At 40.2% G+C, this 19,447-nt stretch overlaps 1 protein-coding gene across 2 annotated transcripts in view; it reads right to left on the minus strand.

Moving 5' to 3' along the window:
• Positions 1-19,447, minus strand: part of MSRA (methionine sulfoxide reductase A) — a 453,971-nt gene that overhangs the window by 97,174 nt on the left and 337,350 nt on the right. For both annotated transcript variants that reach the window (XM_047091960.1, XM_047091958.1), the window contains one exon: positions 12,092-12,198. In XM_047091960.1, coding sequence (XP_046947916.1) covers positions 12,092-12,198 — 107 coding nt within the window. The remainder of the gene's footprint in view (positions 1-12,091; positions 12,199-19,447) is intronic.

The following is a 19,447-nucleotide window of genomic DNA, read 5'->3' on the forward strand; positions in this document are numbered from 1 at the left end:
CTTATTAAGAATTCTTAACAATACCTATAATGATAACTGCAAAGGTACAAGAGGGGTGTAAGAGGAATTTCATCTTTACTGCTGGGCATACAAAGGGGGATTCTTCTCTTTGACTAAGGTAAGTGAATGAATTATTCAGGGTCTTTCCATGGACATTTAAAACCCATAACTCCACACTTTAAACAACACCACAAATTTAAAAAGAAGAACAACAACTGGCTAATCCCCAAACTATAAAATACCCACTCTATTCAGGGTCCTTTGATGCAGAGGAATGATTTTTGATGTTTTGTAAAAGCAGAATCTTTTAGTGCAGTTACTGGTTTTAACATCACAGCATACAGCATACAATAGAATGAGCAGGGATACTCCTAACCATGGATAACCTACTCATTTCTCTATAAACAAAGACACAGAAATAACCTTGACACTTTCTCAATTCGTGACAGAAAGGAAGATTCTCTGATCCAATGTTTTTCACAATGGTTTGGAATTGGGGGGCCTTTAGAAAAGCAGAATGAAGTCAGCCTCATCTCTGGAGTCACCCCATGAAACCCTGATATTCGTAAACTGCTTGACAGATTACCAAATACCCCCCCCACACACACACACAAAATTTGAGCAAGGCATTCATAATCAAATGACTCTAACTCTGGGGCACCTGGGTGGCTCAGTTGATTAAACATCTAACTCTTGATTTCGGCTCAGGTCATGATCTCATTGTTCGTGGGTTTGAGCTCTGCGTTGGCTCTGCACTGACAGTGTGGAGCCTGCTTGAGATTCTTTCTCAATCTCTCTCTTTCTGCCCCTCCCCTGCTCACGTCTGTGCTCTTTCTCTCTCAAAATAAATAAGTGAATATTAAAAAATATATAACTAATAAAAGTACTATCTAGGTCACTTTGAAAATGTGAATAAAGCCTTTTGAGCTCCGGTTTCTTCCTAAGGCAGGTAGGAGAACAGATCCTGAACTACCTCCCAGTATAAGGACAAGGGTCACTTGTGTAGTATGACACAAAGCACTGAAAACTCAAGATTTATAAGGAGTTCTGTTCTTATTCTCCTCATTTTATAGACAAGGAACTAGAGCTGTAAAGACCTGTCCAAGGTCACGGTTGGTAAAGGTAGAGCAAGGCTGCCAGGTGTTCTCATCCAAAGCTGTGGTTCTTCCCACCCCTCCAAGGTAACTGTCAGCTTAGGCTGCTGTAACAAAGAACCACAGGCTGGGGCACTTAAACACAACCTTTATTTCTCACAGTTCTAGAGGCTGGGGAGTCTCAGATGGAGGCGCCAGCAGAGGAGATTTCATTGTGAGGACTCTTCTCATGACTTAAAGACAGCCTACCATCTCATTGTGGGCGCACATGACCTCTTCTTTGTGTGCACGTGGAGAGAAAGAGAGAGAGCACTCCAATGTCTCTTCTTTTAAGGACACTAATCCCATGGTGGGGTTCCATCCTCATGACCTCATCTAACCCTAGTTACTTCCCAAAGCCCCATCTCCAAATTCCGTCACACTGGGAGGTTAGTGCTTCAACATATAAAGTCTGAGGAACACAAATATCCAGCCCATAACAAGGGGTAACAATGGGCTTCTTTTTTTTTTTTTAATTTTTTTTTCAACGTTTATTTATTTTTGGGACAGAGAGAGACAGAGCATGAACGGGCGAGGGGCAGAGAGAGAGGGAGACACAGAATCGGAAACAGGCTCCAGGCTCTGAGCCATCAGCCCAGAGCCCGACGCGGGGCTCGAACTCACGGACCACGAGATCGTGACCTGGCTGAAGTCGGACGCTTAACCGACTGCGCCACCCAGGCGCCCCAACAATGGGCTTCTTTATCCTGCTCCATGTCTTCAGTTCAGGACAACAAATATTTGCTACTAGGTGCCAAGCACAGTACCGGGCCTTAAGGGAAACAAGGGTGACTAGGGGCCCCCAAAGAGTTTAGTGTTAGGACAGTTCTACGAAATGTTCTACAAGGGACAGCATTCATGACATAAGGACTTTTGTGACTGTGTATAGCATAGTTTATTATAACCAACTTCATGAGTTCCTTCTTCAGATAGCTATGTTTGAAACAACTGTAATGCAAATATGGCAACTAATCAGTACATAGTTAATATTTGATAAGGTAATTCATGTATTAATTTCCTGAGGAAGATGGGGTCAAACAAGGAAGGAAGGATATTTTCAAATTTTCAGCCTTATAGAAGCTTACAAGGAAACAAAGGATCTGTACCTCCTGGTAGGGAATTATCAGATCCAGTTACAGGATGATGATTATAGCATAACTGGATATTTATTGAATATATTTAACTTCTTCAGTTGAGTTGACATAATTAAAACTGCTTTCTGGGGACGCCTGGGTGGCTCAGTTGGTTAGGCGTCTGACTGCAGCTCAGGTCATATTCTCGTGGTTTGTGATTTCGAGCCCCGCACAGGGCTCTGTGCTAACCACTCGGAGCCTGGAGCCTGCTTCAGATTCTGTGTCTCCCTCTCTCTCTCTGTCCCTCCCCACTTGCACTCTGTCTCTCTCTCTCAAAAATACATAAAAATTAAAAAAAAAAAAACACCTGTTTTCTGGATTGGAAAACTGAAGGGTCTCAGCTTCAATTAATATATATTGGCTGACTACTACATGCTAGCAGTATGTATGTGTGCTAGTATGCATGATGGATGTATTAATTTACTTATATAAACATTCAGTCCATAATAAGGAGTATTTTATATATATATATAAAGTCTCAATTAATTCCTACATAAACCTTTGAGGAAATTTTGTTAGGTAATTTAAAATGAAGACTAGAGAAGTCAAGGACTCATTGATGTTAAGTGACTAAGAGAGTACTAGAACATTCTTGCCAACCATTCAAACATTATTTTGATTACTTACACACACACACACACACACACACACACACACACACACACACACACTTTTGTCCCCAAAATCTAGCTCCTAGGATTTTTTTTTCTGGTGTTATTTTTGGTCTGTTACTTTATTTTGGTAAGTAGTATAGGGGTGAAGTTGGGTCTTTTTTGAAGGTAGATATATTTGAAAGGGGAAAAGCTTATGTGAATGTCTATCTCCCTTCAAAACTAGACAAGGACCTTAAGAAAGAGATCAAGCCCCATCCTCTCTGGAGAATTGAGTGTATTCTGTGTTTAGCTCCGGGATCCAGAAGAACCCAGATGGGCGCCCACTCAATGAACATGGCTTGACTCTCCTGAGAAGCCCAGAAGAGAAGAGCTCCCCGTTTCAGTCTCCCATTTAAGGCTGGACACGTGACAGTGGTAATCTGGAAACCAAATCTGGAGACTGTGGAAGGCTAAATAATAGCACCTCCGAATGTCGATGTCCTGATCCCTGGAACATGTGAATGTTATTTTATATGGCAAAGACTTCAGAGATGTGATTAAACTAAGGATCTGGAGACAGGGAGATTATCTCGTATTATCAGGTGGGCCCTAAATACAATCGTGTCCTTATAAGAAAGAGGCATAGGAAGATCAGACACACAGAATAGGAGGAGGCAATGTGACCATTGAGGCAGAGAATGGAGTGATGTGGCCACATGCCAAGGAATGTCAGCAGTCACTAAAGGAGTAGAGTCAAGAAAGGGATTGTCCATGAGAGCCTCTGGAGGGAACACAGCCCAGATGAAACCTTGATTTTGGTCCAGCAAAACTGATTTCAGACTCCTGGGCTCTGGAACTATGAGAAGATAAATTTCTGTTGCTTTAAGCCACCAAGTTTGTGGTAACTAGCTGCAATGGCCATTTGTAACTAAGACAGAGACAAAAAGCCAGAGATATGGCAAATTAGAGAAAGGAAGATGGTTTTATGTACCAACCACTGACTTAATCTTACCAAATATTCTTTTACGATGTGACATTTAGTAATTTCTTCTGTCAAGAGAGTTTTCAAGATAGGTTTTGGGGTCAAGAACACTATGGTTAACTCAATAATTATTTCCTCCTGGTATATAACACATACTAGACAAAGCAGCAATTCCTCAAACCTCTAGATTTGGTCTATTTGTGGAAACGGTGACTCTGCATTAAGAACTAACTTTGAAATACAAAGAAACATAAAAACATTTATTATAATGTTCACTGAATAGCCGTAAAATTTTCTATGAGTGACCATGGTTCTCATCCTAAGTCCCCAGAATTCCAGAAGTTCTTGAGCTTTATTAGAAGGTTTGGAGCTCTGAGCAAGAATTGTATGTTAATTCTTAGATATACCATGGTAATTAGGCACTCTGACTAGAAGATGTCTCATGGAAAGATGGCAAAATGATTGTTTGGATTTCATTCTCAATGTAGTAGGGAAGCCACAGATGAGTTTGACACAGGGCAAGGAAATGACTGGAATTAGATTTAGGAAGTCGTTCTGGCTGCCCTGTGTGGGTGGCTAGTAGTGGAGAGGTACATAGCCCAGTAGTCTAGGAACAGATAACAGTAGCCCGACTATGACAGTGAATATGAAAATGAGCGAGAAGTAGGCACAGGAGGGACATATCTGAGAAGCAGACTGTAGGTTAATCTGATTAACCAGAGGTGAGGAGTAAGGGAAAGGGTGAATCAGTGAGGACTCATAGAGATCTTGCTTAAGCAAGTTAGAAGATGATGGCTGGGAAGGCAGGCAATGGGTTGGGGGCGGTGTCAGAAAAAAGCTGTGGGGCTTGTTATGGTGTGGGGGGAGGGGTGGGAATCAAGCCTCCCAGTTTAGGAAAGATTATGCTGACAAGTAAGGAGAATTAACAAGTAGGCAGTGGAATATGGGGATCTATAGCCCAGGGAGTAGTTCTGGCCCAGAAATTTTGAGTCAGCAGTATAAAGATGATGGCATTTAAACTATGCTAGAGAAAAGAAGCAAAAATTTAATTGGTAGCACAGGTAGATAGGTTATTTGGAAACGAAATCTGCTCCCTCTCTCTCTCCCTCTCTCTCTCTCTCACATGCACACACACTGAGCAGCCAAATCACAACTTGTCAGGGCTTAACTGGAGAGCATGGGCAGTCACTGACTATCTGGCTATAGCCTAAGTGCTCAGGGAAGAAAACTGAATAATCAGACCTGAACAAAATTCTACTATGATTTCAAAATTTGGGAAAGAAAATTAAATAATCAAAGCTGAAGCAAACCTAAAAAATGCTGGTGTAATCCAATCATTGCATACTGTTTTTAATCTTTCACTTTGAGTACTTTTCTTTAAAATGACACTATATGGAGTATAGATGACAGATGACAGACTACAGGATAACTGAAATTTAAGATAAAATATGGCAAATACTTGGAGATTATAGCTATGTTGAAGATACAGATGAATGGATAGGTGGGTGGGTGAGTGGATGGATGGATGAACAAACAGACTGAGAGACTGATAGAAACAGATTTTAAAACACTATTTTTATATTTGGCACATGGTTGATAATTTAGCATTCATCCAAAAAGGTTATCCAGAGGAAAGGCTGTTCATGAAGTTTTGAGAGGTTGAGAAAGAGAGAGGTCATGTGACCAGGAAAACTATCTTCAGACTTTTTAATTCTCTATCAAATTTCAAGAAACAAAACTTATCAGTGATCAAAAGATTTGATTCCTAAATGAGGAAGAGTTGCATTTTCAGGATATGAGAATTGCATCTGAACACCCACCTCCCCCACAAGAGGCCATGTTTCAGTTTGGAATATTAGCACATGTCATGACAGGTCCACTTGGGAGATAAGCTGTCTATATTTGATAATCCAAAGGCAATTAATAATACATTAGATTATCTCCACTTAAGACCATGAGGAAATAATTCCATCACGAAACTCAAGGAAAAAAATATGAAAATGCAGTTAAGAAAAGCTAATGTAGTCTTCACCCCCCCCCCATATTTTGTGTGAAGTCTTCAGCTCATGAAGAACATGAAGCAGCTGTCCTACTCTGTGAACAGAATCCAGCACTTCCAAGGTCAATGAATCCAGTGTGATGTTTGATTTTCACTCAGATCCCCTTCTGTAAGGTTTTCCAGACTCCTTTAAGAATGAAAATTCACAAACTTCCTCAGCCATTTTTCCTTTCCTAAGGTTGTTGGTGAGTCTGGTATCTACAACCCAGCCAACTTTGCAGAAAACCACAGTTTAGATGGAAAATCACTTTGGGTTTCTGGCTCATCAGCAGTACTGCACATCTAATTAGCTCAACAATTGGTCCCTGTGATAAAATCAGCTAATTTTATGTTCAAATGGCTGCTCCGTGGTAAGCAATACTGTCACTCTAAACTCCAAGTATAAAGAAGTTGCTGAAGAAGCTGGTTACTAGGGGTCACTGGGGGCAAACTAGTGAAGACTATTAAATTAGTAACCTAAGTCAATGTTATAGTTAGTGCATAGGGGTCCCACCAGGACTCAAATAAGATGAATTCCCAGAATGTAATGACAGGGCTGGAAATGCCAACTCTTAAAGGGGAAATGAGTGTACATAAAATGCATGGAATGAGTCATGTGCAGAATCTTCCAATCTCAGAAATAAACCTATATTTTTGTGATGAGATTACAAATCCTAGACCTCAGTCTAGTACTGTTAAGAAATGACTCTCCCTAGATTAAACACCTTGTTGTTTCAGGAATTTGTGCAAGGTTACCTTAGGTAGAAAACCCAGGAAAGCCAATTCCAGGTTCCAGGAGTCAACTCTTTAGCTTTCTCCTCTCCTTTACTCACCTGTTAAGGCAACTGGTGATATCTGAGACTCTCTTCCTGCTTTGTGGGATCTATTAGCAACCATTTACTTTTAAAGGTAAATTCAAAAGCACAGATCAAGTTCTTTATGGTGCAAAAGCTAATTATATCACCTCTGACATGCACTGCAAATTAGTGATTTTTTTTTTGGTGTGTATATTATCAATTATACCAACTGAATGGACAGTTAGAAATTTATACAACTTTCAAAACTAGGAACAAGAAACACATGAATATATACAATTCTACATAACGGTACTAAGAGATACATGCATACCTATATCTAAACATATCCATTATATCTATGTATGTATATAGATAGAGTCAGAGATATACAAATGACTTCATTTATATAAAGTGTTTAAAATAGTAATGAGCATGGAGTAAGCACTCAGTTGGTTCTGGTGTTGCTGTCTATCAGCAGCAGCAGCATCGTCATTATATAGCTACATACATATACGATATGTAAATATATACACTACACATGTAATGGTATAGTATATAACTATCTGCTTGTAACAGGATGTCTGTTGAAAAATAAAAGTCTTTTTCTTTCTCTGCTCTAACAGAGGTGCCAGAAAGCACAAAATCATGGTAGATCATCCTCAAGGCTTTGTAGTCGGTCAGCTGCCTGGCCCGGATGAGGTGGAGTGGCTAAAGGACCCTCTGTAGACGGTCGCATCAGCCACCTCTCATGCACCAGCTCAGATCCTCTCAGCCTCACCTGTCTCTCCTCCAGTTCCCACTGCAGTGCTCAGCTCTGGATGGACTCTGATTCGTTTTATGCAGGTGAGCCCTCCAGCGATTTGTTTCACACTCATGCCATGTGCCTCCTGCCTCCTGCTGCAGGGACATAGTCTCCTAAGTCCACCCACGTGGGACCCAGAAGCACAGAGTGAACCCGTGGGGAATGGCATCCAACAGACATATGCTTCCCTTCTTCTCCCAGAAGGACTGGTCATTTCACAGGGACCAAACAACCCATCACTGATAGTACAGTGACCGAGTTATATTGGTTCTCCCTCTTTTTCTTTTCCAGGCTCCCTGCCCCTTACTCCTCCTCCATGGCACCACACTCCCAAGTAAGTCCTCACACACAAGCCTTTGCCACAGGCTCTGTTTTCCATGGGATCTGGACTAAGATAAAAATTATAGTGGTCACCGAGTGCAGGTATATGCAATTAGCCCTACTGTTCACCAAGGAAGGTGACACAATGAGGGTCTTCATTCTTGGTTCCCAAAATGGAAAATGACTTGACCCCTCATGGTATAGATCTGAAAAGGGGGAAAGGAGACAGTAGTTCCTGGTGCTCAAGGTGGGACAGAAGGATAAATCCTGACCCAGGACTCCTGGGCAAGGACTGTATCAAGAATGGAAAGACACCTCTGCACTGCACTTGACTGAGCTCAGCCAAGGTCCCCAGGGTTGTGGCTTTCAGTATTCAGCTCCTTCCTGTGGTGACTGAAAGGAAAACTACCTGACCCTCATGCTGTGTATCTCCAAAAAGAAAGGGAGGGAGCAGTTCCTGGTGCAGCATCTCTGATGGCCATGAGGACTGTGCTCCATGGCAGTCCCATGCTCTTGTAATAAGCCAACACAAGAGCAGAAGGCTTGGAATATTGAGTCCTCAGCCAGGGAGCCAGACTGGCATGCCCCATGCTCCCTTCAACATAGATACACACACCCCTCATAGACTGCTATGCTGTCTAATCAGGTAGCCACTAGCCACACATGGCTATTTAAATTAAATTAAATTAAATTAAATTAATTAAATTAAAATAAAACAAAACAAAACACTCAGCTCTCAGTCACATTAACCACACTTCAATGTTCAATAGCCACATGTGGCTAGTGGCTATTGTACTGGAGAGTACAGAAGAGACCACTGGCCATCATGGCAGAAAGTTGTACTGGAGGTGCTGGTCTAGAGTCAAGACTCTCTGGGTTTTAGCCAGTTAGCCAGGAGACAAGTACTGGACTTGCCACTCATCTATCGGGGGGATGCAGGGCCACTTTTATTTATGTGGTAAAATAAAAGAAACATGAGAGTATTTGTTCTCTGAGTTGATAATAAAGCAATTATATGTGGTTACATTAACAGCAATGGGTATTTGGATACTGGGAGGACAGAAGACCCCAATCTTTATAAAAAAAAAGACCCTACTTTTAAAAACCAAGCAAAAATGTGTACATGTATGTGTATCCCATATGCTTAGGTACAAAACACCCAAAAAGCATGTGGTTAGAAAAACTATCTAGAATATAGCATTAATATTCCCCAAATCTACAAAAATAATGGAGAAATTATTAAAAGTGTATTAATATTTAATATCTACATTTTATTTCCTATGTGTATCAGTTATCTAAATCAACATGGGCTCCACTCACAGCTAAGGGTAAGAAACTATGTTGGGGCAGAAACCAAAAAATCATGTTAACTTCTTCATCATCACCTGGAAGGCATTGACCTTTGGAACTTAAAATCCTCACTGTGAACACCAGAATATCATGTCATTTGCTTGCCATAGGCATTTCCCTACCCAACCTCTCAAATGTTGGTATTCCACCAGTCCTGAGCTTTCTCCTCTCATCTCTTATCACTTCCCCGAAGTGACTGTACCAGCAACTAGGGCTTCACTAACCAAATTGATAACTCCCAATAATAATAAGGGCTACCATTTGTTGAGCACTTATTATGTGTGAAGCCATATGCCATATAAGCATTAACCCAGTTAACAGTCACAACAACCCTCCCTACAAGGAAGGAACAACCCACGTCTTCTCCTAAAAACCACCTGGATGCCCAGATCACAGGTACCTTAAACTCCACATGCTCAGACTTAACTTACCTTCACAACAAATCCACCTCTGCACCTCCATACCTTCATATACAATATCACAAGCCAGAAACCTATAAATTACCCTGGACTCCTCCCACTCACTTTTTCTCCACTTCTAATCAAGTTCCAAGATCTATTATTTTACTTCCTAAATATCCTTTATTCCACTCTGACTGGCAGCACCCTAGAGAAGGCTCCTATTGTTTCTGTCCTAGAGCCCTGCATCAGCTGTCCGACTCATCTCCCTGCATTTGGTTTGTTTTTCTGTAATTCTAGTTACTCTACTGACTTAACATTATGACTCTGGGCATCTGAAATAGGATAATAATGAGGTCTCTCATCCTTACAGGTTTGTTTGAGTTAAGTAAGATATACAGTTTTCTAAGTGACTTGATAAAAAGTTCCACAGCTGACATATGAATTAAGACTACTTGGTGTTAGAGGCTACATGCTTAACCACTACCACATATGCCCAGGTAAGCCCACGATTATCAGAAAAGTCATGATGAAAAGAGACATAAGAAAGGATAATTTGCGGTGAAAAGCTTTTGAGAATGGCAATATAATTATACATGAATTATTCCAAAACTTAGCAACTTAAAACAACAAAAGCTTATTATCTTGTGGTTTCTGTAGCACTGCTTAGCTAGGTGCCTCTGGCTTAAGACCTTTCATGAGGTTGCAGTCCAACTGTCAACTGGAGATGCTGTCCCACCAGTAAGCTTGACTGGGGCTGAGGAGCTTCTAAGCTTACTCATGTCGTTCTTGGAAGCCTTTGCCCCTTGCCACAGGGACCTTTACACAGGGCTGCCTCACAACATGGCAGCTCATTTCCCTTAGGGCAAGTGATCCAAGAGACAATGAGAGAGGGCCTCCAAGATGGAAGCCCGGATCTTTTAATAAACTCATCTCAGAAGTAACATCACACCACTTCTGTCATTCATTGGGAGTGAGTCATTAAATTTAGCCCACACTCAAGGAGAGGGGTTTACACAAGGGCAGAGACCACTGAGAGCCATCCCAGAGGCTGCTGACTATTATCCCCAAGCATACATCATAGCCCTGGAGGGAGGAGGTGTGCTGAAAATAAATAAAGCCCTATCAGCATCTCCCTTAGCCTTCTCTGCTTTCCAGAGTTGAACTGACCATGAACTTCATGTCCTGCTACTTTTTTATCAGTAGATACACTCTTGTCTCTCTCTCCTCCTCACTGCCACCTTGCCACCATGGGGGTTAGATGGAGATCCCACAGATTGCTGGGAACTGTTACACATCAGACTTTTCATATTAATACTAAAATAGACCAGCATTACAGTAGCTAATGGCCTCATTGTTAAGCATAAATCTAAATAAGAAAATATAACAATAATTAAAATGTGAACAATATCACAAAGTTCTAAGAATTAAAGCAACTCAAGTTACTTTTATTTTTTTTTTTTTCAACGTTTATTTATTTTTGGGACAGAGAGAGACAGAGCATGAACGGGGGAGGGGCAGAGAGAGAGGGAGACACAGAATCGGAAACAGGCTCCAGGCTCCGAGCCATCAGCCCAGAGCCTGACGCGGGGCTCGAACTCACGGACCGCGAGATCGTGACCTGGCTGAAGTCGGACGCTTAACCGACTGCGCCACCCAGGCGCCCCTCAAGTTACTTTTAAAAGAAACCAAAACTCTATTGGATTTTTTTAAGTATTATACAATAGTAAAAATAATTATTTCATGATGTAGTATCTATATTTCTGAGAAGTGTTTTTATTATAATTTAATCTCCTGTTAATAGCAAGAAAGAATGAGTATTCTGGGTTTAACCGTGTTCCCCAAAAAAGATAAGTTGAAATTCCCCCCCCCCCAGTATCTCAGAATGTAAGCTTATTTGGAGATACTGTCATTACAGAGGTAATCAAGTTAAAATGTGAGCATTATGTTGGACTATAATTCACTATGGCTGGAATTGTCAAAACAAGGGGAAATTTGGACACAGAAACAGATATGATAGAGGAAAGACAATGTAAAAAAGACACAGGGAGAAGACAGCCATCTATAAGCCAAGGAAAGGGGCCTGGGGCAGAGCCCTCTGTGGCAAGCAAGCCTCAGCAGGAACTGACTCAGCAGAGCCAGCACCTTGATTTTGGACTTCCAGCCTCCAGAACCATGAGACAATGCATTTCTGTTGCTTAAGACACCTAGTCTGTGGTAGTCTGTGGTACTTTGTTACAGCATCCTGAACAAATAATTATAGACAGAAGAAAGAAAAAATGAGATCCAGCAAGAGATAGAGGCAGAGAGAGAGAGAAAAGAAGATACATATTCATCTGGATGAGTTGATTTTATGAGAAATGAACAAGGGCCTACTCCTAAAATATGATGTAGCATATTTATAGAGCAGAAGATGACAGACATTTCCAAAAACTATGTAAATAGAACAGTGCCAGGTGAAAACAACCAGACTCTCCCTCTACAGGTGGGGTCTGACTTGGTGGGGGCCAACAGTGGGCATCTGGGAGCAAGAGGAGACCCTACCTTCTGGTAGTCTTCTTTAGATCTCAGGGCCACCTCCAGGTGCTTGGTAGAGGTTGGATAGATGGCTGAGCGGTATTGAGAACCATGGTCATTGCCTTGGCGCATGCCTGGGAAAGTGGAGATCAGAAAGGATTACTGGAGTAGACTGAGCAACAAGGCCAGTGTCACAAGTTTTCTATGATTCATGTACTAAGTGCTTGTTGTTTTTTTTTTAATGAAGTATGGTTGACACACAATGTTATATTAGTTTCATGTATAGAACTTAGTGATTTGACAAAGTCTTAACCTTATGCTACACTCACCACAAGTGTACCTACCATCTGTCATCATACAACACTATTACAACACCTTTGACTATATTCCCTATGCTGTACCTTTCATGCCCTTGACTTATCCATTCCATAACTGGCAGCTTGCACCTCTTCACCACTTTTCACCCATCTCCAACAACACCTCCCCTCTGGGAACCATCAGTTTGTTCTCTGTATTTACGGATCTGTTTCTGCGTTTTGTTTGTTCCTTTGTTTTGGTTTTTAGACTCCACAAATATGTGAATCATATGGTTTTTGTCCTTCTCTGTTTTACTTACTTCATTTAGCATAATATCTTCTAGGCCCAATCCTGTTGTCACAGATAGCAAGATCTCATTCTTTTAGATGGCTGAGTAATATTCCATTACATATATATATATATATATATATATATATATACATACACACACATATATACACATGTGTATATATGTCTGCGTGTGTGTGTGTATATAGTGTGTGTGTGTGTATATATATATATATATATATATATATATATAAAACATTTATCCATTTATCCATCAATTAACACTTAACATTGCTTCCATATCTTGGTTATTATAAATAACACTGCAATAACACAGGGGTGCATATATTACTAAGTGCTTATTTTAATTTCCTCTTGACACTACTCTCCTTAAACAAGCATGAAATATATCTGTTTTGCTTTGCTTATTTTAATTACAACAAATATATTTGAACTTAGGTAAGTTTATTGTAGGTCTTAGATCATAGTAAATGCTCTACAAATATGTATTTTTCTATGCAGATATTTAAATCATAACCTATTCCATTCATCACTTGCAAAGCATTGTGCCACACATTATTTCTTTGGATCCTACTGAGACACCTGTGTGGCAGGTACCATGGTCCCTCACTTGGCAAATAAGGAGATGCCTATAAATGATGAAATAACTGAGGCTCAGTGAGTTTGAAGAGTTTGCCTAAGGTCATCCATCCAATCAAAGGAAAACGTGAGCCTTTTCATTAAAGGAAAAGAGGTGAGCCTAGCCCATTTTCCACCCCTTCACAGCAGCTAAAGTGTAGATAGTGATCAATTTCTAACTGAAAAATTTAGTCCCCAAAGTTAAACAGCCACAGGCTTACTATAGATCTCCTATAGATTTCCATGCTGTTGTCAAAATGAACTTCACACATGTTTACTGCATTATTCAATTATCAGTTTCAGTTTTAAAAGTGCCCAAAACTCCTCTGACAGAAGATTCAATCTTCCAAAAAGAACAGCTTTGGCTTTGTACTTACAGATGTTAACGTATATGTGAATTACCTGGGGATACTGTTAAAATGCAATTCTGGTCTGGTAGGTCTATGGTGAGCCTGAGTGAGATTCTGTATTTCTAATCTGCTCATGGGTGGTACTGACCACCAGACGGCATTTTGAGTAGCAAGAGTTTAGAGTTTGCTCAGATATTTTCAAGGTTTTGTGTAACACATCAGCAACATTTTTAATTCCAATAATGTGTTGAGGAAAACCTGACTCTGCCGTTTCTGAGGTTTGTAGTGTACAATGCTTCCTCCACCTGCCCCCAACTCTCCCGGGATGCACACACTTTTACACTGAACTCCTATCCAACCTTCAAGACTTAGTTGAAGCATCTTCACTCGACAGAAGTTTCCCTGAGTGTTCCTTACAGCTGTGCCAATCACTGACTCCTTTGGGCAGGTCTCTCTCTTAGAGGTTTTATCATGCTACATTGTTATTATGTGGTTGTCCCTCTTCCTCGTCTGTGAGCCTTCCAGAGGGCAGAGCCTTACAGACATAGTACCTGGTATAGCATCAGACTGATGGATACACTTCCATCAATATTTGTTGCATGAAGAATGTATGAGTTTATATCTTGTGACCCAAGGCCCTGCAATCAATACTGTAGTCCAAACCAATTAGTCAAAGTGCTTTTTCCTTTGTAAATAAAATTTTAATTCAAACGTAAATAAAATCATGTTTCTTAAGAACTCTAGGAAAAAGCTGCCAATGAGCTAATACGTTTGACTAGTAGAGGGAAGGGCAGTAGCTGAAGACACCAAAGGTTCACTATGGCGGTAAATGAATTGACAAGCTAGAATTCATGATCAAAACTACAAGCTAAAAACAGAGGTCTAAATAATAACAAACTAGCAGGATTTAGGGTCAAGCCTATGGCTATCTATGGTGTGTAACATGTGCACTTGTGCATGGGGTGGAAGGTATTTCTGGCACCTATTTGTTCACACACCAGCTTGGCTGACTTCCTAGAAATTCCATTCTCTCACCCTCAGAGTCCCACCCTCACCTTGATACACAAAGGCCACGTGGGGACCAGGAACTAATTAGTGGCTTAAAGAGCCAATACCAATGACACCAAAATATTAATTTAATAATATATAATAAGCCAGCCCATGCCTCCAATAAGCACTGTGTAATACCACATTAGAATACCTATTTCTGTATAAGTTATATACTTACATAAGTATCATGGTATGGTTATTATACTATACAATATATAAGTATTACAGTGTAAATATTTTTATAGGATATGCTATATAAGTACTGTTACAGTATTATTTATTAAGCACCTAATATGTGTCAAGTACTTTTCCAGATGCTGAGGATACAGCAATGAATAAAAGCAAACCCCAGGGTTCCACATTCTAGTATAATTTAAGACACTGGATAAATATACATTCCAGAATGGCACAGTGGCAATATTTTTTTCTTTGTCTTCTTCAATGTTCCCTCCTTCACTTATAAGTAAGGCTTTTCTTGCATGACTACTTCACATCCTTTTGTGCACAATGCCATGATGGAGCATTGTTGTCCCCTCTGAAATATTCTCCATGAAGAAAAAGATTGCTGGATGCCTGATTTTTAGTAAAATCTGACCCATCTCCAGTCAGCACAAGATGAACAACAGTAGGGTCTTCATGTGGAGTTGGTTAAATCGATTCAAGTTTCCTTTCTTTTGGAAGATAAACTAGTATGTGAGTAAAAGAGAACATGCAGGTGTGATTTATGTATATTTTTCAACAAATTTTGCTAAGATTCCATATGCCTTGTACATTGAAGACAACAAATATCTCTGCATTTGGATGAAGATCCTTGAATTATCCTAGGATTATGAGGAATTGTTGCTTATGAATAAAAACTGGCTTTTTAGCAAACAAGATGGGAATAGTTAAGAATTATTCCAAGGAAACTGTATAACAACAGTCTCTTCCACTGATCATATTTTCACAGATAGTCTGATAGAAGAGTGCACAATGAAACATTTAGATTTACATCCACATTTAGAGCTTCTCTTGTAGTGACATGACAACCTACGGGGTAGAGACATCTGGGAGATTCCATAAAATTGTGTGGTTGAGCGGAAAAGATGCACATGACTGTCATTTCTAGGCAAGTATGTAAGGCAATGCATTTTTGTAAAAAACAATCCATGCATTCTTTATGTAATTATGGGTTATACTACTACTACAATCCAGGATAGGGGTTTATAAGTCCTTCCCTGAAGCCACGATCCCTTGAATTAAATTCTAAGTTGATCACCTGCTAATTACCAATAGGGCTCCTGTCAGTGTTGTCCTTGTTTTCTTTGTGCAGATTTGGGCTGTCCCCAACTCACCCCAGACAGCTATAAAGAGGAGTAACATAGTGGGTATTATCCACAGCTCTGCTCCAGACTCCTCGCACCTTTCCCCTTTGCACTAACACAAACTGACTATTCATCCATTGGAAAGATGGGAATTATTCACACTGTTACAGCTGCCATCTTCAAGTCTTAAAGATTGAATTTACAGCCCTGACCTTCTGATCCCCACTCTTCTTGGATGTTCTAACAAAACTGACATCTCCCCACATCAGAACCAATGCATGCTCTCCTCCCAGTCACTCTGGCTAAACCCCTGCCTGGCCAGGAAGGAAGACAAGAAAGTGCTAAAGTGATACAGTAGGGGATAGAGAGAAAATATCAAAGCTTTTATGCAGACACTCTTGAATTTTGAGTGATACTGGATAAGGCATTAATGCTCTGGTATACTCATGAACAACAGTGTTAATTTGACTGAATTTTTTTTCCATCAAAATTCATCCTGAGGAGGAGATATTAATATCTTAAAACCATGCCTATGTATTGACATCCTTGTGTGTGTGTTTGGTTAAATCCAATGCGTGTACCTTTCAGTTCACTGATGAAGAGGCTTATTAGAAGAATAGGAGCTTAAAATTTGGAAACAGATAGCTCACTGGGAAATATGATTTGATGCTCAGCAACTAGAAAAACCTGTAGAACTATGGATTTTCTGTTCTCGTTATTTTTAATACATTGCATTTACAGATGTTTAGCATCATTAAATTTTTCATCATTTCTTTCAACCTCCATTGGTTTATGTTAGGAACACAAAACAGTAATTCACATGTGAGAAAAACCTGTTCACTAAATCTCTCATAAGAAGCCTAGGACTCAGAGCAACAAGACCTTGTTTTTTAAGTCTGACTCTGCCACTGACATGCTTTATGTAAATTACCTAATCTTTCTGAGCTCCAAACCTCATGTGTAAAATAAGGATTATAAGGACCTAAACTATGGGTTTGTTGTGAGGAGTAAATGAGATGAAACCTGTAAAACACTTTGTTGAGTATAAAAAAATATGTAGGTGATAAGCACTTTCATTTTTACAACTTTTAAGAATCTTGGAATGTTTCAGAATTACTAGTTTGAAATAAAATTAATAAATGATGTCACACAAGATACTCTAGGCACAACCCTCTTCATCCCCTGAAAAGCATTAAATAATACTCTTCCCTCAGATACCCATGCAGTAAAAGTCACACAGAAAAATCCAAAGAGAGAATCAAAATCCATTTTTATGTGGGGAGAAATGTGCTAGCTTTCAACTCTTTATTACATTTTTTAGCAGAAGTATCTTCCTAATGAAAATTTTAACTCTGCTAATTTCAGTGGAAAACAAACCCAAGAAAGGGAAAAACTCTTTGAGTGAATTCTCCTATACCTGCCCCTACCCATGAAGAGCTTTCCAAAGCAACGTCTCACTCTTGAGTTCTGAACTTAACTTTGGAAAAATCAGGCTTTCAGCATTATCTTGTATCTCCTGAGCTCACAGCCACTGGGGTACTGCAAAAGGGGAAAGATCTGCAGAGTGTTTGAAAGAAATAGTTAAAATCACTGGAAAAATAGTTAAAAGGCCCTTCTTTCTAATCGTGTGCTTTCCTGCCTTCCACCCATCCATCCATTTTGTCCTGTTTCAGGCAAGGTACTAGGTACTGAGATTCAGAAATAAGACACATTCTTTTTTTTTAATATTTTTAAAATATTTATTTATTTTTGGAGAGAGAGAGAGACAGAGAGAGAGAAAGAGAGCAAGTGGAGGAGGGGCAGAGAGAGGGGGAAACACAGAATCCAAAGCAGGCTCCAGGCTCCAAGCTGTCAGCACAGAGCCCAATGCAGGGCTTGAACTCACGGACCATGAGATCATGACCTGAGCTGAAGTCAGACGCTTAACTGACTGAGACAGCCAGGTACCCCAAGGCTTATTTTTCAAGTAGGTCATACTCCCAGGACAGTAAGGGGAAACACATGGAAACCAGTAAGCACAATCAAGTATACAGGTGTGTCTTAATTCAGGCTGCTAAAACACAATATCACACACTGGGTGGCTTAGCAACAACAAAACATTATTTATTACAGTTTGGGAGGCTGGAAGTCCTAGATCAAGGTACTGGCTGATTCAGTGCCTGGGGACAGCCTTCTTTCTGATTGCAGACAGCTGTCTTCTTGCATTATCTTTACATGGTAAAGAGAGAGAGAGAGAGAGAAAGGACCAGTTCTCTAGCCTCTTCTTAAAAGGACACTAATCCCGTTCATGAGGGCTCTACCCTCACATTGGAGATTACATTGGGGATTAGGTTTCAACGTATGGATTTGGGGGTAACAAAAATATTCAGTCCATAACAAGGTGCTATGGGAAAAAAATCTATGTAAGTTAGAAAAATACAGGGATTCAGAGAAGGGAGAGGTTAAGTTCACCTGATCAATATGGGAAAGGCCTAAGTCCTGAAAGGCTGTATAGAGAAAGTGACTTTGTCTTGAAAGAGCAGTAGATGGGCACAAGGGGTGAAAGGCATTCTCCAGAAAGTGGAAGGACAAAAGTAAGGATTATGGAACAGCATGGTGCCTTCAAAGACTTGGAAGGAACCAATACAATTTGCAAAAGCATCAGCAGCATGGTAAGCATTTTTATCAGAGTCCTAGGGCGCATCTTCTCAAGAAGGATGAACACTTTACCATCGAGCTTGAAGCCCACATGAGAAAACCAGCAGTTAGGAGCTACTGGAAAGCAGTGGTCCAACTCAGGGAAACAAAATAAATGACATATTTGACTGTTACAACCTGATCTAAACAGCCTTTATAATTCTGTTATCAAGAGGGCAAAAGTAACCTAAACATTGTGAGAAAGGACAGAAAAATGTCACTGAGAGACAGAGAATCCCTACTTGCCCTTCCTTCTTCTGCAAACAAATACATTCTCTCCAGTATCAAGTATTCACATAGTACCAACTGTGTACTCAGCACTATCGAGGTCACAGAAGAATTAAATTATGAGTCTTGATCCCAAGAAATAGCCTGGAAAAGGGAGAGAGGGAAAGCATGAAAGGAACGGTTATAAGCTTGACCCTACACTTCACCAACTGAGTTTTTGCCAACATTTCTCCTCATACTGCAGACAGCTGTCCTTAATCTTCACATTAGCCCTGTTCAGTTGGTATTCTTAACTTTCTGTGACACAAAGGAAGCTATGAATCAGAGACATTTAGTGACCTGCCTGATGTCACAGAGCTGGTAAATGGCTGTCCTAGGATTTAAAGCTAGATCCAACGAATACCAAAATTGCTGTACAAGAAGTTACAGCAAAACAATTAAAGACAATGGAACAAAGTGCCCTGTCAGTGGTGCAGCAGGGGAGGAGCATCACCACTTAAGGTCCAGAAGTAAGAACAAGCTTGGTATGTGATGAGGACAGTGAAGAGACA

The sequence above is a fragment of the Lynx rufus genome, unplaced genomic scaffold, assembly GCF_022079265.1.
Source record: "Lynx rufus isolate CCGP_SWC_20201006 ecotype Redwood Valley unplaced genomic scaffold, mLynRuf1.p SCAF_3, whole genome shotgun sequence".
Classification (NCBI taxonomy): Eukaryota; Metazoa; Chordata; class Mammalia; order Carnivora; family Felidae; genus Lynx; species Lynx rufus.